General features: G+C 50.7%; 1 protein-coding gene across 1 annotated transcript; it reads left to right on the top strand.

Moving 5' to 3' along the window:
* Positions 1–3719: 3719 nt before the first annotated feature.
* Positions 3720–22545, top strand: FHAD1 (forkhead associated phosphopeptide binding domain 1). Its single transcript, XM_062507404.1, is given in 29 exon segments — positions 3720–3815; positions 4016–4222; positions 6188–6455; positions 8007–8088; positions 8258–8270; positions 8367–8591; positions 9137–9260; positions 9659–9789; positions 10527–10592; positions 10975–11067; positions 11469–11572; positions 11965–12052; positions 12451–12603; positions 13506–13701; positions 14027–14097; positions 14389–14526; positions 15338–15445; positions 15643–15732; positions 15889–16114; positions 16594–16675; positions 17072–17187; positions 17847–18006; positions 18334–18469; positions 19624–19756; positions 20038–20165; positions 20510–20599; positions 21201–21421; positions 21936–22101; positions 22372–22545. Coding segments are annotated over 29 exon segments (3885 nt in total).
* The last annotated feature ends 214 nt before the right edge of the window (positions 22546–22759 follow it).

Here is a 22759-nt window from a genome sequence, read left to right as displayed (position 1 = left end):
TTAGCAAAAGCTTCTGTTCTTATATTTCCTATGTGGAGGCAAGTCAGAAATTCACTGATATTGAACAAAAAGACAAAAAGAAGGGTGAGCGTGAACTGAAACGGGCTGCTCAGAGAGATTGTGGAGTCTCCATCCTTGGGAACAACCAAAAGTCATCTGTGTTATAAATGAGAAACAAAAAGTCTCGATACTTAGCAAAATTTGGATTGCTTTATTTGATATAGACGGAGCAAGCAGCTCTGGGGAACGTGAGGGCTCACCTCCCACTCCACACTCCATCCAAGCTGGGTTTGCAGCCTCTTCTGCAACGAGTATGGGCTCTCGTTGTAATTTTTAACTTTGCCAGGTATGCAGTGGTGGTCAAATGAACATCTATAAAGTCTCTGGGCTATAGTCGGTCTCATAGATAACCATCTGGTCTTATCATCTCATCAGTAGATAAAAACTGGCAAAAGTCACGAAGTTTGGTGTTTGTAGATAGGCAGCATTGATCAAACGAAGGCAGGAAGTCTGATTTTGCAAAATCTATCAGACTATCGGAAAGCCTGATTTTGCAAACTGGTGGTAGATACAACTTATTTAGAAAGCATAATGTTCCTAACAGGAGGATTTAAAACAGAATTATTTAATCATATATTTTCCTCTATCTAATGTCCATGCTTCACTTCAGACCTTAGTATTCTGGTTTATACAAACCCCAATACTTTTATGATTAGCACAAATCTTTTATCAATTATCACCTCTGGAAACGGTCCTGGGCACTCAGGTCCCAGGGAGGTGGGACTGGATCACCCCCAGTGTCCTTTCCAACCTCGACCACTCCAGGATTTTGGGGAAAATGGGTTTGAATCTTCATATTTCTGAGCATTTTAAATGAATTAAATGTTTTTGCTGGTGAAACAAGTTCTGCTTGCCTCAAATTCTGTCAGGGTTTTCCCAAGGCGCATGCGTAGCCTGCCGCCATCTTGGGAAGGACAGCCTGGGTTACGAGCCCGGGCCGCCATTTTGAGAGTGGATAGCGTCATTTCCTGTGCACTGGCACCATCTTGAGTGCGGCGCCGCGTGTTTCCTCCTGTCCGCCATCTTGAGCGCTGTGACACGTGACTTCCTATCGCGTCCGTTGTCTTGAGAGCGGAATGACACCAGTTCCTGCCTCCGCCGCCATCTTGAGTGTCCTGCCACGTGACTCCCTGCAGCCTTAGCCCAATGCCACCCTGTCACCGCGCGGCTCCTCCGTGCGCTCCCTGCAATCCTTGCCCGACATTGCCACCGCAGCCGGGACCCGCGCCTGGTGCTCCCACGCTGTGCTCGGGCACTGCGCGTGCGCCAGGCCCGGCGGGAGGCGGCGGCAGGCACGGACAGCGCCGCTGCGGCGCTCCGGCCGTCACTGCGCGTGCGCGCGTTCCTGACTCGCAGTGTCTCTTTTGACCTGCGGGTGGGGCAAGAGAGCGGTTGGGATCAGTGCGCATGCGCGCCAGCCGCGGCTGCAGTCCTGCCTTTGACCTGCAGGTGTCCCCCGAGCCTTTGTCCCTTTTTGGGGACAATGTCCCTTTTTGGGACTTTGTTACCTTTTACTGCACTTCTAAACTCTAACGGGCGAACTCGGCTTTTCGCAGCTCTGATATGACAAATGTGCTACTTCGACCTCAAAAAGGAGCACGATGAATTCGTGCAGGATTGGTGAGGGCAAACTGCGGGCTGATGGTGGCATGTGCGGCTTTTATCCCTTTCTCTTCTGTTGGAAAAGGGGGTGTGGCAGCCTAGGACCCAGGAATATTGATGGAGAAGCGCTGATGGGTGACAGCATCCACCTGGCAGCAATGTTTATCCCCCTGGCCTGAGGTTGCAAGACCTATTTCTGTGTGTGTGAGACCATGATATGAAATTTTTAAAAAAGTAAAATGAGGGCAAAAGGGTTCTTTGGCAGCCCTGGAAGGGCCCCTGTGAAATTTGGGATCGCTAAAAATTACAATGTAATATTGGCTTTCACATTTATGTATTAACCTATGCATACTAATTTTGACCATAAGTATTTGGATGTATATAATCAGTCTATATATATATAATATTATGTAGATATATAATTATACATTTGGATATATATAGTCTGATATAGAATAGAATAGAATAGAATAGAATAGAATAGAATAGAATAGAATAGAATAGAATAGAATAGAATAGTATGTAGGTATAGATATATCGGTAATTATTCAAATATATATAATCTGTCTATATATAATATAAAAATTATATATAATATATGTAATCAATGTATAATTCTATTTAGCTGTTTGTTAGTATGACATAATCTATTAGTTTAAGTATGTACAGGTTGTAGAACCTATAAAGTATGTATATAGAAGTAGTAGTGTGATTAATGTACTATATTGTAGGCCTTAGCAAAAATATGAAATGTTTAGAATACTTCTATGGGATCGAAAGAATGGTGGGAAAGAATTTTGTTGGTTCCCACATTTACTGACCAACCTCTTCAAGAGATAAGAAAACAGTGACAAAGCAGAGCACCAGAGAAGAATCATAGAATAATTTGTTAACCCCTTATTGGAGGATGTGGAACAACAGGATGGAGACACAAGAAGAAATAAAACATATCTCACAGGATGTTGTGCAGAAAAGTCAGACTGTAAAGAAAACAAACTGAAGAGTAGCTGAAATATCAAAAACTCACAAGAATGAAGCACTTGAATATGCATGTGCCTCAGTAATGTAACACAGTATAGATTACACTCTTGTCTCGAGGTGCTTTTTGGCCAAAAGCCAAGGGCACCCCAGAACTGGTTAATTTTTTTTTTTATCCCTTATATCAGGAAAATTAATCCACAAACACCAGAGGTTAATGTCCAGAAAGGAGACAGAGGAGTCCTTTTACTTTATTTGAATGAAGGGAGAGGCCATGGGGCATTCCCCTAGGATCTCTCCGATTTTTGGAGAATGCAGCTTCCCTCTCTATCCTAATTTCCTGGCTGCATTTCCCTCTCTCCCCCTATGGGCTGAGGTACTTGAGAGGCACAGACTTCCCAGAACACCCGATACCTGAGATTCCCCTCTAATGTACAACCATCCCTTGTAATTTTTAATTCTTATGGAATTCATGGGTTTTCCTCATTGCTTCTTTCATCTTCCAATATCCAGTTTAATTTATCAGCAAACCTCCAGTTTGTTTGTAAAGGCAAATATCTTTTTCCATTCATCAATCTGTGGAATCCTTCCCACTGTTTCTTTTATCTCTCAGTGCTAGTTTATCTTCCAGCAGACCCACAGCTTGTTTGCAAAGACGAATCCCTCATTCCTCTCACTTACTAAACTTCTAGAAAAGAAGCTTCCAAATTGCAGGTCTCATTTCTCACATTCCCACGTGTGTCCCCAGCTGATGGGATCGCTGTGGTCACGCTGGCACTGAGCTGTGTTGTGCTGCTGGGACAGTTGCTTGGAAAAAGAAGAAGAAAAAAAAACATAAACAAATCGAAGAGGAAAAACTCACCCAGGCAGGCAGCAGTGCGCTCTGGTGTGGCTGAGGTTTCCAAGGCTACTGCAGCCACACTGCCAGCTGGGACAGAGCAGCTTTTGGGGTCATTTTGTATAATTTTGAGTGTTTGAGTTAGTAGAGCCTCAGGGTGTGAGGGGGGAGGGGGCTGTGTGTGGAAATTGCTGACTCAGGACTTATTTGGTGCAAGCCCTGCAAGTGGGGGGGTTGGGCAATGCGAGCTTTCCTAAAGAGCTCGGATGAGTGTTTCCAGCTGAAATCCGGCACCACGACCATCGGGAGCCACAGAGGGGCTGACATCGTCCTGCAGGTGAGGCCGAGGCAGCCGAGCATCCCAAAACAGGTGGAGGATGGAGGGGAGGGAAGAGGATGTGCTGGAGTCCTCTGGGCAAAGTGTGGAGGGACCGGTTTATGCTGGGATTGAGGACCACAAAAGGGGCTTGGCAAAGCAGGGGCGAACCTGGAGCTGCCTCCAGCAGCCTTCCCTGCCTGTCCCTTCCCTGCTCCCAGTCCGCAGGGGTAGCAGCTCGTCATGCAGCTCTGGAATTCTCCGCCTCAGACAAGAGCTTCACCCTTCAGGACTTCAACTCCCCCTACGGCACCTTTGTCAACAGCTGCCAGGTGCAAAACGCGGCCGTCAGGGTGGGGCCAGGGGATATCCTGAGCTTCGGCACCGCGGGAGTGTCATTCCAGCTGCTGGTGGATGGGGATGCTCAGGTAGGGCTGGGGATGTTCAGGAAAGGTGGATGGGGATGCTCAGGTAGGGCTGGGGATGTTCAAGAAAGGTGGGTGGGGGTGGCCAGGGAAAGGTGCCCAGCTAAGGGTGGATGCTATGGCACATGGAAGGATGCCTGGGCAAGGATGGGTGGAGATGTCCAGGGAAAGTACCAGAAGCAGAAATTCGGTCCCAGCTCATCTGGGAGATCCTGAGGAAAGGTGCCAAAAGCAGGTGTCAGGAAACTCTGCAAACGCCAGAGGTTTATATCCAAAAAGGAGACAGAGGAGTCTTTCATCTTCATTCAAATAAAGGGAGAGAGTCCACTAGGGCACACGCCCACAGGTTTCTCTCTCTCTCTCTCGGGGTTTTAGAGGACACAGCCTCCTTTTATCCCAACGCCTTTTATCCTAAGTCCCTGCCTCATGGTGCCCTGTTCCTTTCCCCACCTCCTGAGGTACTAGGAAGGTACAGCCTTTCCAAACCACCTACCACATATCCCCCTCTTGAACCTACTGTTTTACCCCAAAGCTCAGAAGTTCAGCCTTGTGCAGACCCTTGCCTGTTTCAGGAGCCAAACTGTCTGGACTGTGCAACAAACCTTCTGCCCAAAGGCAGTAGAGCCATTAAGACCCCTTCCAAATGCTTTAACCCCCATGCCTCCATCCATCAAATTATTTCTAAAGACATCAGCACACATCTTTCCTGTCATGGGGAGGAAGAAATTAAAAGCTGGAGCTCCCTCTGCTGAAGAAACCCAGGCAGTGCGGTAGGAAAATGGAAAAGCACGGGAACAGGACAGAGATGCGTTAGCAAAGGAAGATCTGGAAAATGTCCTTTCCCTCTATTTGCATTTTATGTTTCCTCCCAATCCACTCAACAAGAGAGAAGCTGGGTTTCGAATAAAACAGAGGAACTGATAATCCCCATAATATTTTTATTATTTTGGCTCTCGAATAATCCCAGATGCAGCCTAGGTAAGGCCGGATGGCGCCGGAGCAGTGAGCAGTTGCACTCTCAGAGGCAGGATGCTCACAGAATCGGCTCTGCCCAGCGATCAGAGCCTGCCCATGGGTGCCTTTCCTCACTGCGGGCTCTGGGATCCCCCTTGCGAGGGGCGGCTGCGAAGCCCGACCCTGCTGCCGGCAGGGAGGGAGCCAGCTGGGCCGGGGAGAGTCTGACGGGGCAGGGATCGCTGCTCGGGACCCTCAGAGGAGCGGGCCGTGCAGGGCAGATTCCCGCCGGGAATCGCGTCCTGCCGTGCCCGGCAGCGCCAGGGGAAGGGTTTTGTGCAATCCCGCTGGGAGCCAGCGCCCCGGGCAGCAGCACGGGCCCGGGCGGCGGGGCCGGGATGGGCCCCGGGAGAGGGGAAGGGCCGGAGGAGCAGGGAGCCGCGCCGGGCTCCCGGCCCCGTCAGCAGCCGGGTGTGCGAGGACCCGCACCCGGCTCCGGCCCCGCGCTGGAAGATGTTTCATGCAGCTCTTGTAACTGAGATCCTGGCGGTGGCTTGTCCCCGCTGTCCTGGAGAGCTCTGCTCATCAGGAGAGCAGCGCGCAGTGTCCTGATTCCCAGTGTGACAGGCCCAGCTGATGGGAAGGCAGGAGCGCAGTGAGAGGCTTTGGTTTGTCTGGCAGAATGGGAAAAACACTGGGATAGGACCTTCTGAGAGCCAAGAGAGCTATGAAAGGAGGGCTGCTGGATCGTGCAAATGATCTGCAGAATCAGGGCAGTCAGATGGAGAGGGAAAAGCTCAAAGAATAAAAAACCCCAATAATTTCCTTTTGTTTTAGCAAAGAGTCTGGTTACTTCGATTGAAATCTGATCCTTGAGTAATGGAAATGGGAACAAACGAAAATTGTGCTTCTGCTGAGATTTGTGCCTGGCTTTTCCACTATATGGTGCATGTGAATCCAGGGCTAAAATATTTCCTAAAATCTTGCAGATAACATGGTGTTTTCCTACCCTAGATGTCCTGTCCCCCCTTGAAACGTCACATAGGGTGGAGCAGGCAGCTCCAGGTGGTTGCAGAGCCCAAACCTTGGACTCCTGCATCTCCTCTGTGCCTGCCCTCGCTGCAGTGGCAGCTTGGCCCCTCCCTGGGCAGTGGGACCCCCAGAGCCCCTGGCCACCTGCCCCATCTGGTGCTGCCGAGGCGACCTGCGAGTGCCCGGGACAGGAGCGCGGCCAGTGCCACCTCTCTGGACACCTTCAGCAGGACATCTGCGGTGAGGCCAGGTACTCCATGATGCCCAAACCAGCCATTTGTGTCCTGGTGTCCTCACAGACCCACTTGATTGGAGCAGAAAAGTGGCAAGCGTTGAGCAACTGAGTGCGAGTCCCACTGAGCTGACCAAAATCCACGTGTGGTCCTGGGTCAAGGGAAGAAATGAGCTGTGACATCCCAAGGGGAATGCTGTTGCCCTTGCAGAGGGACATTTCCTCTTCCATTTTGCTGGTGTGGGATTCAGAAGGGCCATGACTGACTTCACCTGCACCACTGACTCCTGCTCCTGTTCTCAGCTCCTGTTTGAAGTGTGCTTCCACCTCCTTTTAAGTGGCTGCCTCTAGTGAAGGCACTGCTGGAGTTTTTTTGGGGGGTATTTTTTCTCTTATATTTGCATATATCTATGTACACAAACAACAGGATAGGAATGCTGGAGCAGCTCTCTTAAAGCCTTTATTTCACCACATTCATCAGTCTCATTTTACAGAACTAGGCAAGGGAGATGGAACAGCTTCATCTGCTGGCACAGCAGACTGAGTTCTCTTTGTTAAAAAGTGTTTTAACAACTTTCTAGCCAATAGCATAGTATTAAAAGTTGACAAGCATTTGCTCAGGATAATTAATAAAGCTACATGTACATTTTGCTTTGAACAATGTTGGCTTGTAATAGCTTAAAACAATGGATAAAGCTTCATTATTAAGCTTACATATTTCTACTGTCTTGCTGAACATATTTTCCTGAGGCCTATCCCTACACAGCTCACAGCCCTATTGTTGCTTGTCCTTGCATCTTCAGCATTCTTGCATTTCTCCATCCTGAGATTTGGTCTCACACAGCTTTCTGACAGCTTTTCTTTTTTTATTTCCCACAAGGCACTTTAAAATAGGTCTGTATTTGATGAACCTCTGGAAATAATGTGATAGAGCAGGGCAGAGGTGAAGGTTTGGGCAGGCAGCACAGCTGGAGAATGTGACATTTGCCATGAATGTTGTGGCCTGGTGCACAGTGCTGTGGCTTTCCTGCTGTGGGGTTGGGATTTTTGAGCTGCCATAAGCAATGAGCAGTGAGGTGCCAAAGTGCAGAGTGGAGGCAGCACTGTGTGGTCCCAGTGCTGAACTGGAAACCTGCAGCGAGGCTGAAGGGGGGTACACACATAGCCAGGGTAGCACAAACTCCTCTTTTTGGAAACAGCCCAAAGGATCCCCATGCCCTACTGGCAGCGAGACAAGCTGTTCCCATGTGGGAGGACAAAAAAACAAGCACATCTTTCTGAGGGGCTGGGCAATGCAGAAAAATAAGGGCAGCCTCTCTGTGCTGCGTCTCTGCTGCTTTGAGGCTGTTTCAGTTCCAGAGGTGAATTAACTCTCTCTTCTGTGCAGACTGTTTACACTCCAAGTGTCTTTTTTTTTTGTTTTGTTTCTCTGCCACTTGTGAAGTGAGTTCATGCCCTGAATAGTGGCCACTGCCTTACAGTAGTTTTGGCACAAGGGAAAAGGATGCTGCAGGGAGCATTTCTGCTGCCTGCAACCACCTCTCATACTGATAATTTTCTTTCTTCCAGTCTCAGGGAGCTTCTCATGTGATGGTGCAAGCAGTGTGGGGAGAGCCCCTTCCCTGAGGACTCACAAGGTGAGTCTCCTCCTGTGGGAGAAGGTAATGCTGGGGAGGGAGGGAGTAAGGAACTGTCCTGGTCCTTGGCAGAGCAGGTGAATCCTGCCAAATGTTTGTGTCCCACCAGGAGTCCCAGCAGAGTGTGGGGGCTGCCACCAAAGCAGGTGGATGGGGACAGTGGGTGTCTAGAGGTGTGGGAAGCGGGGGACAGCAGGTCCCTTGCTGGTGGCCCTGAGTTGGTGCCCCTGGGCAGGTGGTCTGGAGTTTCTGTTGCTGCAGACTGACCAGTGGCCCCTGAATCCACCCACAGGGTGAGAAGCTAATGAAGAAGGAAATGGGTCACCTTTTTGGTTTGGAAACAGAGTTAAAGGGGAAGGATATGGTGATAAGAGACCTGCAGGAGGAGATTGCAGCCATGGCAAAGAAACTGGCCCAGGCAGCAGTGAGGAACGAGGCTGAGCTGACCCAGAAGCTGCTCACATTCAACCGAGAGCTGGGAGCCCAAACAGAGGAGATCAAAGCCCTGAGGGAACAGGTACTGGAGGCTTCCATGGGCACCAAGCAGGGAAAACACCTCTCAGGTACAGGTGTGTTTGTGGTGTAACACCCAGCTTTCGGCAGGAGAGGTTTGTGTGTCTGAAATCAAGAGAAATCAGGGAGGGTTTTTCCTTCCCTTCCCTTCCCTTCCCTTCCCTTCCCTTCCCTTCCCTTCCCTTCCCTTCCCTTCCCTTCCCTTCCCTTCCCTTCCCTTCCCTTCCCTTCCCTTCCCTTCCCTTCCCTTCCCTTCCCTTCCCTTCCCTTCCCTTCCCTTCCCTTCCCTTCCCTTCCCTTCCCTTCCCTTCCCTTCCCTTCCCTTCCCTTCCCTTCCCTTCCCTTCCCTTCCCTTCCCTTCCCTTCCCTTCCCTCATGCCTCTGGCATTAGCATTTCAGCAGAAACAGCCAGAGCACATTTAAGGTGCTATTTGAAGATGCTCAAGAGCAGTCCCACCACACCAGAAGGACCAGCTGGCCCTCTCTGAAGGGGCTGTAGCAGTCAATGAATGTTCTGGTGAGGAGCACAGGTAAATTTGTGTTTTGCAGATCAGTGACCTGCAGAAAGGCTCAAACCAGGTTTTCAGCCATTCCCTCCATGAAAGAGACCTGGAGATCAGGAGGCTGCAGAGAGAAAGTGAGAAGTTGAAGAGGGACCAGGCTTTGACTGCAGGTATTGTATCCCTGGAGCTCTGGGTCAGGGCATGAAGCAGTTTGGGATTGGCTGTGGATAAGGAGCAAGCACTGGCCAAATTGCACAGGCAATAAATTATTCCTAGTGGCTTGTAGAAATCATCAAATCACAGAATGGCTTGGGAGGGAAGGGACCCTAATGACCACCTTGTTCCAGCCCCTGCCATGGGCAGGAACGCTTTCCACTATCCCAGGCTGCTCCAAGCCCCTGGAGCAGGGGGGTAACCTGGCCTTGGACACTTCCAGGGATAGGGCAGCCACAGCTTCTCTGTGCACCCTGTGCCTGAACCTCCCCACTCTCACAGAGAAGATTTTCTTCCCAATATCCCATCTAAATGCCATGCCTGGGTGATCTCTGACCAGAGTTGTTTTCCTCAGGTCTGGTGAGCAACATGCAAAGGGAACTCCTGCAAAAGGAGCAGAAGGTCCAGCAGCTCCAGCAAGAGACTGAAAAACTGAATAAGGAAAACCAAGAGAAGGACAATCATCTGGCCATGGTTTCAGCCAAGGTTGGCAGCATTAATGAGGGGTTCAGTAATTTATGACCCCCTGTCTGACAGGGGGATTAAGGTGGGAAAGCAGGTGAGAAGGGGTTGTGCTTCTCTCTGGTGAGGATGGTAGCAGTTGTATGACTGGGATATAGTGGTGATGGTCCCCTGACCATGTCTGGATGTGCCATGATGCCCATGGATCAGGGTCTCCTTCCCCAGCTGGATCTCCCTCCTTGCTCTGCATCAGGTACCATGTGCCCTGGACTCCTGTGAGCACAGCAGCTGTTTGTACACACAAAATATTCCTGCCAAGATCCTCCTGAGGAGCCATAGAAACCCTGTCACTGTGCAGTGGGGCTCCCTGTGGCCCAGCCTGGATTTGTCCTTAAAGAAAGTGGCTTTTACAGCAGGTTTTTCCTCTGCATGCGCAGCTCTTCCTCAACAAGCAGAACTGCACTGGGAACATGATAAGGGGAGAGGCTGTGTTGGCTGCAATGTGCCAAGGGATCACAAGGATTGACTGGAAATCCAAGAATTGCTGAGGTTGGAAATGACCTGTAAGATCACTGAGTCCAGCCATTACCCCAGCCCCACCAAGCCCACCACCAAACCATGTCCCCAAGTGTATTTTAAATCCCTACAGAGATGGCAACTGAACCACTGCCCTGGGCAGCCTGTGCCAGTGTCCCATTCACAGCAGGAGTGATGGTATCACCACCCTGATGGTTATTTTCCTTGGTTGCCGTTCCTTCTAGTGCTTGACAATTAAAGAAGAAACAAAGCGTGAACTCGGAGAGCAAGACCTGATCTCCTGCAGAAATGTGAGTCGAACTCATTTGGGGTAAGCAGTGACTGCAGGAATGCATCAGCAAGGGAATAATCAACTGGGCATTGAAAGGGAGTTGTTTGGAACTCATCTCCTGTCCTGAAAGGCACATAAGACCTGGGGAAGTGTAAACTGTGGATCTGTAACACTGGTTTAGGTGTGAAGGGGAGGGTGGGGGAGAGGGGGTTTGGGGGACATGTGATCAGAAATCAGATTGAATTCCACTTGTGAGCTGATATAACCACAGTAAATACAGGTTAGAAGAGAATTCCAAAGTAAACAAAGTGAGTTCAGTGGAAAGAAAATCTTGGGGTCATCCAGAGGGGCAATGCCCAGCTGCTCTAGTGAGACCCCCCACCCTCCCTGGGCTCTTGCAGCGCATCAAGGAGCTGGAGCAGGACCTGGAGGGGCTGCAGGGAGAGCTCTGGAAGCACGAGAGTGTCCAAAAGCAACTGGCTGAGAAAGCCAAGGTAGGCTGTTGGCTGCAGGGGACATACAGAGGGCAGGTCCCATGATCCCAGAGGGGTGGGATGGGGACCAGCAATCCCTGGGAGCACAGGCTGGATGGGCAGGGCATCCAGCTGCCCTGAGCTCTACCATGGACTCTGATGGAAGAAGAAAAATAGATGAGAGAGTGCCCTGTGTGGGTGTTGGGTGAGAAAGTCAAGGATGAACACAGTGCCAGGGGAGAAAGCCAGACAAAAAAGTGCTGTGAAGGGTAAATGCTGCAGCCCCACTCCCTGCTGACAGATTGCTGTCTGTCTCCTGGTATTCCAGAGGCACATTTGGACTTGTCTGATGGAAACAGTGGTTGAAATACCCATGGCATGGTTTTGGATGTCACTCTGAGATGCCAAAGCTCTCGTTGCAGGCACAGGAGGAACTGAAGGCAGCCTGGTCCCAGCAGGCAGGGCAGCTGCAGGAGATGGGGCACAGGGAGCTCCTGCTGTGATCTGACATGCAGCGAGCTGGGGAGCAGATGGGGAATGGCAGGGATGCCCACTGGGGCCGTGGGCACACAGGGATGCAGCTTCCCATGGGGAAGGATGTGCTGTGGAAACAGAAACCCAATGTCCTGAGCACCAAACCCTGGCACAGGACTTATCGTGTCACTGGGAGAGGTATAAAAGGCTTATCCACAGAATTTGTGTGGGCAGCATGGACAACAGAGAGTTTAATAGGATACAGAAAAGGAATCTCTAATCTTAGTTATGTTCTCTGGGAGCCACACTGATGTCCCTCAGTGCCTGGGTAATGCTGCTCTGGGCAGGGACAGCCCTTTGCAGATAACATCATGCTAGATATGGATCATCAGTGATCAGCTATCAGTGATTGCTGGTGTTTGTCTCCATGTGTTGATCCCTGCTGCAGCTGGAGTCCTTCAAGACCCAAGTGATGCAAGTCTGTTCTCCATCAGCAGTTGGCAGCACAGGGAAATCTGTAACAGAGCAGCAGGTGAGTTTGGACAGCAGCTCACAGAGATGTTCAGAACCTGCCAAGCCCCAAGAGGCTCAAGGCAGCTGCTGCAGAGCAGCCGTGGTGCCTGTTCCATGTGCAGTAGGGCTGCAGCATCCAGGCTTCTCCAGATGACCATTTGTGCTGTGGCTGTCCCAGGTTAATGGCACTGCTCCATGACGTGAAGGGAACACTGCCCTTTTTGTCTCCCAAAGCTTGGAGGGAGTCAGTGATCTGCAGCAGGGACAAGCCCAGGAGTCTGACGTGGCTGCCAGTTTGCAGCAGGTCTCAGCTGTTGCTCATCGGTTTGCTCATCTCATCTCTGAGATGATCCCTGGTCCCTCAGCTGGAAAACAGTGTGAGCCTTATCCTCCTCTTTCTTCACTCACTTTTGCCAGGTGATAGAGAAGGTCAGGCAGATGTTTGATGAGAGCCAACAAAGTCATGAGAGAGAGAAGAGCCTGAAGAAGGAATTAAGCTCCAGGCTCGCAAAGGAGAGGGAGGTGTCTGCAAACTTTGAGGTGTTCAAGAACTCCCTGCAGAAGCTCCAGGTCAGCCCTTTAACTACTGAAGACCAAATAGCAGCTGGGACAGAGTGGCACAGGGTGTTTTGTTGGCCTGAGGAAAGGTCAGAGTGAAGTTACAACCCTGAAACAAAACATCATCCCTAAGTGTTCATGTGGTTGTTCCCAGGAGTTTGTCACAGATGTTCCATAAAGCCCATCCTGTTCTGTTGGACCCCTGCATACTGAGAATTTTAGACTTTCTGTGCTGACAGGCACAGACCCAAAAGAAAGCACTGCTTTTGACCTGAGGTCGTGGAGAAGGCTTCCAAAATTGAATTATAGAACTAGGATCATGGGTGTGTAGCTTGAATAGAAGTGTGTGGTATCACATGGTGGGAAACTTAGAATTTAAGGTTTTAGAATATAGTAATATGTAAAAAGCAAGATAGAAGTTTTAGGGCAAAGGTTTTGTCTTTCTTCTTCACCTTCTTCTTCATGGGTGTAAGTGATTTTTTGTAATTGCATAAAAAAAAACATTTCAGATGACAGGTTGTTAGTCATTAGGTTAAAAGTAAAAATCATTTAGGTAATATTTCTTAATTGAACCATTTGGCCTTAAAAGGCCTTGTAAAAAAAAAAATCACAATTTTTAACTTGTTAGCTAGATGTACTGTAAAACTCACTGTAACATAAATAAGAATTAATAAATTAATAAACATCTGAGTCCAAACAAGAAATATGATCTCTCAAACATTTAATCCCAACTCTAATTAAAGAAAAAAAAATACCGTTCCACCCCCTGCCATGGACAGAGACACCTTCCACTGGACAAGGTTGCTCCATCCAACCTGGTCCGAGACGTTCAGAAATGTTGTGTCATTTTCCAGCCTCTGAAGGCCACTGACAGTGGACACTGGCTTGCTCCCCACTGGTCCCATTTGTTCCAGGCTTGCCTGAGGAGCCCCTGCAGCAGTGCCAGCCTGCGAGGGGAGCTGGGGCAGCTGGAGCTGTTGTGCCTGGATCCCTCCATCTCAGCCATCAGGACAGCAGTGCTGGACATGGCACGTGGTGTCCTGTCCTGGCTGGAAGGTGCAGAGCAGCTCCTAGACAGTGCAGGGATGGACCTGCGCAGCTCTGGAAAAGGTCTGTGTCCTGCTGGGCATCCCTGGGAATGTGAGATCTCCTGGAAAGTCAGATCTAGAGGAGAAAGTTCAGCATGAGCCACTCCTTGGGGAGAAAATCACAAAATCCTGGAAATTTTAAGGCTGGGAAACACCTTCAAGGTCACAGAGCACAGCCACTAAGTCAGCACTGTTCCCAAGTGCCACAGCCTCACACTTTTTTAACACTTCCAGCGATGGGGACCTATTCCAATGCCTGACCATCCTTTTCACAAAGAAATTTTCCCTGCTATCCATGATATGGTGTGTGAGCACCCCTCACAGTGAGGCTCCATTGACTTTTGCAGGACTGTTGGCTGCTCTCGGGAGCTTGTCAGAAAAGAGTCAGGAGATGACACAGAAGAATCAGATGTTGCAGGTACAGAAATATTTATGCACACAAACAAGGTGGATTTGAATGCTTTCTATGGGTAAATATGATGGCAGTCCCAAGCAAGCCAGTGTGGCACCTGGATTGGGGGTGTGCAGTAGCTGAGATCCTTGAGGTAAGGGAGGCAGAGCCCACTGTCGGTGTGTCCATATCCCTAATGCAGCAAGGATGGAGAGGAGATCTCTTTTGTAAAATTTTTGTGAGTGAATGCACACAGGAGGTTTATTTCTTGCCCTGCTGCTGACACACATCCTTTAATACCTCCGTGTCTCCCTGTAGGAGCAATTAGAGAATCTCCAGGAGCTGCAGGCAGAGCTGTTGCAGGAGCACACAAAGGAGCTGGAAGCAAAACATGAGCAAAACTTACAGATAAAAATCCAGCAAATTATCATGGAAAAGGACAAGGAGAGCAGAGAGGTACAGTGACATGGTTGGTGTTTCAGAAAAGGAATGTTATGCAGAAAAAATGGACATTTGTAAGAGTATTGGTTAACAAGAGGAGGAATCTCTAGCTCCAAACTGAAGTTCTGATCTCAAGGGTCTGGATATCTTCCCATGTGGATCCAGGTGATGTAAACTCCCAAAAGTATCCATGGTGGAACTGGGAAGCCCCTGCAGGTAACATCAGGATGCACAGCTGCCATCCAGTCACTGGGAGAAAGGGGAAAGCAAGGAGCACCCTGATCCATGAGCTTAGGGAAACATTGCACTGCTTCCTCTCAAGGCTTCTTTCCCTCCCTCCCCATGCTGGGGTCCCTTTTTGGCTGGAAAAGGAGATCCCTGTGGAGCAAGGGGGCAGCAGTTCCCCTCAGTCCCAGGGTGTTTTCCTAGCATAGATGTCCTGTCCCCAGGCCATCACAGCAGCAGCTCTGGTGTGGGATGCAGTGTCAGTCAGGGTGTTCTGCCATGTGTGTGTGTTGTGATGGTGGCCTTGTAGGACAGTTTCCAGTCTGCTTCTGTGTCTGGCACCTTGGGAATGGGCACCCTGATGGTTTCCTGGTGTTCAGTTTTCCAAGGATTCAGGCAAGAAGCAGCCGAGCAGCTCCTACCCAGTCTCTCAGCTGTGCCTTCCCCCAGATGCTCCTATCCTCTCTTTCACTGAGTTACCTGCCAAGCTATTCTTCCATCACCCACCTCTGCTCTGGAGCAATGACCCTGCCTGATGCTTTCCTCCTTGGAGCTGAGGTCTTTTTTTCCTGAGGTGAATCTGTGGGCTGTTGATTCACAGATTCTGGAGAGCGCTGTCACCAAGGAGAAGGACAAGTGCAAGAGATGTGTGGAGGTTGAACAGAAGAAGATCCAAGAGTTGGAAGGTCACCTAAGAAGCATGGCTGAGGTGAGCATGGGAGGTGAAGCAGAACAGCTTACTCTTGGAATGAAGAAAAGGGAAAGTGTGCTGTAGTGTGGTGCTCCAGGGGCTCAAATCAGTGGATGAAGGGGTTCCCCCCCCCCCCCAAATACACATAGAGCAGCTCTGCAAAAAAGAAAGGTGGATTCCTGGTTAACCTAATTACTGCTAATGTCCTCTGTTAGGCAACAGCAAAGAAGGCAGAGGAGCAGGAAGTGACAGAGGGAAAACTGAGAGAAGCTTTGCATGAGCTGAAGAAAATCACTGCACAAGAGGTACTTGCACCAACCTGTGCAGGTGGAGGATGCCTCCCCCATCCCTGAAATCCTTCCCTCCACTCTTGTGACTGCCATCCAGGAGAGATGATGTCGATGGCGATTCCAAAAGAAACCCCCAGCACTTCCAACAAGCTCCTGTGTCTTGTTTCCCAGGCAGTGTTACAGCAGCAGGTGCTTCAGCAGGACCAGCAGCTCAGGGCTGTCCAGGAGGAAAATGAGTTACAGAGGCAGAAACTGCAAGAAGAAGTAGCAGGATACAGGGAGCAAAGCAAGCAGCATTCCCTGACCATCGTGGCTTTAGAGGACAGGCTGCTAGAGGCCACTCAGCAGCAGAAGGTGCTGGAGGAGGACAAGGCAGCACTTGTGGAAAAAATGGAAGGTAGGTAAGGGTTGTATGGGATGCACCTGGACCAGGAACCAGCTGGATTAACATGAAATGTGTGTGGAGGTGGAACAGTCAATTTGCTGCTATAGAAAACATTGTGAAAATATTGAATGAAGGTTATTCATCCTGCAGGACAAGCCCTGTGAGGCCCTGCAGAAGAGAATCCATTTCATTGTTTGGTGGTTTTGGAGAATAGACAGGGTTTGCCACTGGATAAGGGCTCTTTGCCCTTTAAAATGACAAGACTGGTGTGCTTTGGGCTGCTCTGAGACAGAAGCAATCCCAAGCAAGGCTGGATGTCAAGAATTGTCTGGTTGGCCTTGGAACTGGGCTCTCAGGGACATGCGTTTCCCAAAGAGACAGTCCTCAGCCCTCAGAGCTGCCACATGAAAGAAATTATTTGTGTAGCAGAAGCAACAAACATGTAAGTGTTACAAAGACGTAATTGGCCTTTTCTTTCTCGTGTCCTGTAGGACTTCAGTGTGATGCCTACAGAGCAGCATCAGGAGCTTGGCTGGAGATTTGTCCTGCCATGGAGTCTCATGTTTGTCTGAGGTGAGCAGCACTCACTGATGGTGATCAGAGAAGCCTGGAGAAGGCCAGGGACCACTCCTTGAGACAGCCTAAGGAAGTCCAACACCACTTGTCCCAAGATATTTTTAGTCTGAGATAGGACTCAAATCCCTTCGATAGGCTGAAGTGATCCTAAGGGCATAGAGCATCAAAGTGATGCCAAACAGCACGTGGGAATCTGCCATCCCATCTGGATGGCTCCAGGTAAGAGCAAGTGCTGTGGCCAATCCCACACCACAGGGTGACCCCAGGGGACCAAAAGGCAGGAATGAAAAAGGAATGTGTGTATTAACTGGGAATGCAGCACAGGAAGGTGTGAATGGGCTCCCTGCAATGAGGTTTCCCAATGGCTGTGAGATCTGCACTTATCTTTCCCAGGAAACTGCAGGAGGAGCTGGCAGTGGCACAGGGCACACTCCTGGAAAAGAAGGCAGTCATCAGCAGGCTCACCAGGGAGCTGTCAGAAACCAGAGCCAGGATGTCAGACATGAGAGGTGGGTGATGTGCACTGCGTGGCTGCCATCATCCCCATCCTTCTCCAAACAATGACAGTGTAGTGGGCACACACACATCAGAGGAAATTGATGTCACCATTCTCAGGCAATGCTTTGTCCTGCTGGAGGCAAAGCAGGCAGTCTGTTCCCTTTGGGAAGGTGAATTTCTCCCCATCCTTGGCTAAGTAATAGTAGTGACAACGGGAGAAGAGAGTAATCAGGGGGAGAGCAGGTAGACAAAACTGAGCTCAAAATCACACTAGTGAACTTCTTGGAGGTGAAGATGTTCCAAGCCAGTGGACTGGGAGAGCCTTGCCTGGGACTCCTGCAGGGCATGTGAACATGTGAACAGAGCCCACAGGGGATGTGTGGAGTGAAAAGATGCAAGTCAGAAAATGCTGGTGACCTGTCCTTCAGTGTGAAGGAAAATTGCCACAGCAAGGAATTGCCCTGGCTCATACCTCCACAAAGAGACTGGGATTTAGTAAACCAGGATGTCTTGTTGGCATGGCCCTTGATCCGCAGGCAGCTGTCAAGGGTAGGGCCGGGCTCTGCAGGGATGAACCCCATTGTTACTTCCATGAGGGTGCACCAGCTGCAGATCCCCCAGGACTGGCTGATGAGTCAGCCAGCATCCCACAAGACTATTCTGTGCTTAGGGGAGCTGAGCGAAGAGCAGAAGGTGGAGCTGGAGCACAGCCAGAGGCAGCTGAAACACCGGGAGTGGGAAGTGACCCAGCTCAGGGAGAAGCTATCCAAGATGTCCAGCCTTGTGGAGGAGAAGGATAAGGCCCTGAAAGCAGCAGCTGAAGAGTTAAGGTACACCCTGACATCACCCAAGGCTTCACAGATGCCACTGTGTCTGTTCCCAGCAGCTGATGATGTTTAGGGTTCTCCCCAGAGCAAAAGGCACATGTGAGAGTATCAGGATGGAACTCAGCTCTGAATCCATGACAAAGGAACAGAAATGGGGGTTTAGAGGAGCTCATGCCAGTAGATGTGTAAGTCAGGCACTTGTATTCAAGCAAATGTTCCCACCCACACCATGGTAGTCATCAGTGGGTGCCCAGGGTGCTGCTCTCCACAAGCTGTTGGGGTCACCTTCATCCGTCATGGGGTCCCACAACATCTCGTCTCTCCACACAGCCAAGCCCAAACGCGCTGCCGGGTGCTGAGGGATGCTTCCCAACAAACACTGGAGAACCCAGAGGATGCTCCCAGGACACCAGTGCAGGTGGGTAAAGCCTCCCAGGGGCTGAGTCCTCATGGAGAGCACCGAGATGTTTGCCAAGAGCAGCGATGGCACGCGGTGTTTCTTGGCATCACGGTGAGAGCCAAGCCCGGAGCTGCTCCGAGGATGGGGTGGCCGGGCGCCCTTCCCAAACCGCGGGTGCTGTGATCCGGGACCTACAGCCCCACCAGGCTGCTGCTGGTTAATGAGCTGATGTGTGCACAGCACTTTGGAACCGCCAAGTGTTGTGAGTGCTAATGGCTGCTTTAATTGCCAGTTAAAGGGAATAGCATCATGCAAGCATTCCTTCCTTTTCCCAGCTTGCCGAGCTGTGGATGCTGGTCGTGCAGGTAATGCAGAACCAGTTCTAGGGCTGGATGTGCAGAAGTTGGAGCAGCTTGTTGCAAAGGACAGAAAGAAACGCTTCTCATTCTCCTGTGCCAAATCCCGATTTGATTTCCCCGAGGCTGGAAAAGGGAAGAACTCGCAGGTGGTGGCAGCAGCAGATGGAGGGACTGTCGGAATTGTACATTCTGTACAGCGAGGTGGCAGCCAGCAGCGTGCCAGCGGGGCCGGCCGGCTGCGGGGGCCGGGCAGTGACTCACAGCCAGCTGATGAGTGCGTGGGAGCTACTGCCCGTCCTGTTCCATACCGTGATGGGGAGGGGGAGATCCCAGTGCTGGGAGTGCCATTCGCAGATGGGCAAAGGTGTGGGGACACAGCAGCCAGACCAGAGCTGGGGGTCTGCAGCTATCACAGGCCACCACAGCCCTGTGGCCCTAGCCCCATCAGAGATTTTTGGATGTTTGTCATAATGCAGGGGTATGGATGGGGCTGGAAGAGGGCAGTGCACACGTAATGTCCAAGTTTGTGTAGGGACACAGTGTCTGAAGTGCATCAGTGTTTGTGTGTAGATGGCAAATTCTCTGTGGTGGTGCAAAGGACAAGGGATAAAAGCCAACGTGGCTGTTCAGAGCAATGCACCAGCCCTCTCCTGGCTCTCCAGAGCATTTGCAGGGTTCGTATCCTGACCATGACACAGCAGAGCAGGAAAGAGGTCTCTGACAAATCTCTTAATTCCCCCCTCCCGGAAGCCCATAGAGATGCTCCCCAGGCTTTGCTCTTGTGCCAAGCGCCCAGCAAGGCAGCAAGGCTGTGTTCACATTGAGCTTCAGGCTGGGCAAGAACCTGTCTTCTTCCAGGAGCCACCATCTGACTTGGCTGGGCTTGGTGCAAAATGCCAAGGCCTGAGGCACGAGGAAACGATCCAGCGCCAAAAACAAGGTTTGGCTGAGCTCCGGGAGAGAGTAAAGATGCTGGAGAAGAGACAGTGCTCAGGTGAGCAGGGCTCTCCTGGAATTATTGAATGGTTTGGATTGGAAGAGACTTTAAAGACCATCTTGTTCCACTCACTGCCATGGGACACCCACCGCTGTCCCAGGTTGCTCCAAGCCCTGCCCAGGCTGGCCTTGGGTACTTCCAGGGATGAAGCAGCCACAGCTGCTCTGGGAAACCTGTGCCAGAGCCTCCCCATCCTCACAGGGAGGCTGGGAAAGCTGGGCAGTCTCAAAGTTGTGTGGAGTGGAACAATTTGACATCTGCTTTCTTTTTGCATCCAGGTGCTGTGAAGAGCAATTCAGAGCCACTGGTGGTCTGGATGAAAGACTTATCAGAGAAAATAGTCCCACAGAGAGGTCTTGAGCTGGAACCTGCATCTGTGTTGGGAGAAAAGTTGAATGCTGACAAGGTAGGGAGGCAATGTGTGTTTTTTAATGCCTGTGACTTTGTTTGGAAAGTACACCCTGGGAAAGGGAGAAATGGGTTTTCAGAGATGCTACATAAGAAATCAGAGTGGGAGATGCAGCCTGATGGATGGTAGGCAGTGTTCCTGCAGAGGGTGGCAGCTCCATCAGGACCAGCACACTGCCTGTTGGAACAGCACCAGGGATGCCATGGGCTGAGCAGGATGGGAGGCTTGGGACCACAGAGATACTGGGGTGGTTTTCTCAAGAGGTGAAAGGCAGGCTCAAGGCCACTTGACCAAAAACCAGGCCCAAAATGGGCTTCATGAGTCTTTCCCTGTCTGTGCAGGTTCCTGACCACATTCCTAATGGAGGCTCATTCAGGGTCACCAACAGCACAGTGGAAATGGCTGAGGTGACAGACTTGGGTGAGAAGATGGTATGTCAGGGATAGATGTGGTAAATCATGTGTAGGGTGTGTGTACATACCCATTGTGTATAGAGTTTAGATATTTTTTGAACACATTTCAGAGGTATGTCACATCCAGATGCTGCAGGAATGTTGAAGATTAACCGCTCTGTGATCCAGTTGAAGACATCCCTGTCCATGGCAGGGGGGGTTGGTTTGATGACCTTTAAATTTCCCTTCCAAACTATTCCATGATTCACTGGCCCAGAGCACACTGTGTGTCTGCCAGGACATCTTGGGACCTCAAAATGTACCGTGGTGCATCAGAGAGCCTGGGAAGCAATGAAGGGAGCTGCCAGGGAAGGGGTCCATGGGTAGCACAGCTGGTGGGTTGGGCAAGGGAGTCTTTCCCCTCCAAAAAAGGCAGGGAAGCATTCAGCAGGGAAAAGAGTCATCTTAGTAAAGGAAGCAATCCAATCCCAGTAAGCTGTGCAGCTGGGAATTGAATGCAAACCTACTTTCCTTGGGACACTGTCATCTCCTCAGGAAAGCAGACAGAAAGCAGATGGCTGAGCAGTGTGATGGAATGTAGCAGACCTGGTAAATAATGCATCCCCTCTTCTTCCCACAGTACCTTGATGCAATTGGTGCTCTAGGAAGCCTGATGGAGATGAAGGAGCTGTCAGGAATGCAGCCTCTGCAGCACCTTCCTCAGGAAAGAAGGGCAGAAGTGGGACTGCAGAGACAGAAGGCCCTGGAGCTGTTGTATAAAAAGATCAGGAACCTCCAGGTTTGCCTGGAAAGGAAAGAAGAAAGGCTGAAAGATTATGAGGGAAGTGTGGAGCAGCTCAGGTATGGAAAGTCAGGGTTCTGAACAAGACCTGAGCCTTGGATGCCAAGTGACAGGGATCTCGGGGCAAGGAGTGACGTGACACTGCTGAGTCCTGTGTCTGCCTGGGACCAGTCTGTGTCTATGGCCATGGTACAAAAGTCAAATATCAAGAGGAGTGGGGAAAAGTCCTCCCAGTTTTCTGCAGTGGTGCCTTCTGCAGCCTCGCATGGTTGAGCAGAGCCAGGAAAACCTTGACAAGTTCCCTTGTCCTGGGTGGCTGGAGCCTGGGAATGCAGCAGGATCAGCTGGGGCAGAGGGTCGGTGTCAGCAGGACCAAGGAAGGCGTGGGAGAGCACAGCTGAGGGTCAGGGGGTTGATAAGGACAAAAGACTGACAGAATCCTGGAGAGCACAGCTGAGGGTCAGGGGGTTGATAAGGACAAAAGACTGACAGAATCCTGGAGAGCACAGCTGAGGGTCAGGGGGTTGATAAGGACAAAAGACTGACAGAATCCTCCCCTCCTGTTCTGCACAGGCAGAGCCAAGCTTCCCTGAGAAGGTGCCAGGAGGAGATGTGCAGCCTGGAAGATGAAGCCCACAGGGAGGCAGAGGAGAAGGCTCTGCTGCGAGAGGCTCTGGAGAGGATGCAGCTCCAGCTGGACCAGGAGAAGGCACTACGGCAAGTGGCCAAAAGGCACAAGGTGAGAAGGCAACACCTAGCTCCTGCTCTTTGTACAACAGCCAGCTCCACCCATTGGGAACCATCCACAGAGTGGTCAGTCGGACCATCCCAGGGGGCTGAAGGTTCTGTGCCCGCAACGCTCAGCTGCAGCATCGTGACAGCATCCCTTGATGAAGTGGGAGGAGGTGCAGACACCTGTAGCTGTGGGTCTGTGCCATGTATGAGGGCAAGGGAGAAGATCAGGTCATGCTGAGCTCTCGTCTCTGTGTCTGTTGTCTCTGTTCTGCAGCCTGGAGCCACAAAGCCTCTCTGCTCAGGAAAGCCGAAGGCCAAGGAGTGCGGGGCAAGTGCTGCCAAATCAGGAAGCTCATAGGAGCAGCACCACAGGGGCTTCGCTGGGTGCTGGCCTGCAGTAGGAACAGTGTCCATCTCTGTGGATTCTGTGAGGGTGGAGGTGGCATGAGGTGTGCGTGCGTTTGAGGAGCTCAAGTTTGTATCCCATAGCTCCTGGACCCACTGGTACGACTGTACAGTGTAGGACTTTATTTTCCCACAGTCCATGTCCCATAGAGTGTGGTGGGATTTATAGCAGTGGAAAAGGTGGTGAGGATATAATCCAGTGTACACGTTTGTGTGTGTGAATGCAGCCCAGTGACGTGTGAAGTCAGCTGTGGGGG

This window comes from Cinclus cinclus, chromosome 23, assembly GCF_963662255.1.
Source record: "Cinclus cinclus chromosome 23, bCinCin1.1, whole genome shotgun sequence".
NCBI lineage: Eukaryota > Metazoa > Chordata > Aves > Passeriformes > Cinclidae > Cinclus > Cinclus cinclus.
The sequence above is the reverse complement of the archived record's forward strand: the minus strand, read 5'-3'. Positions and strand labels throughout refer to the sequence as shown.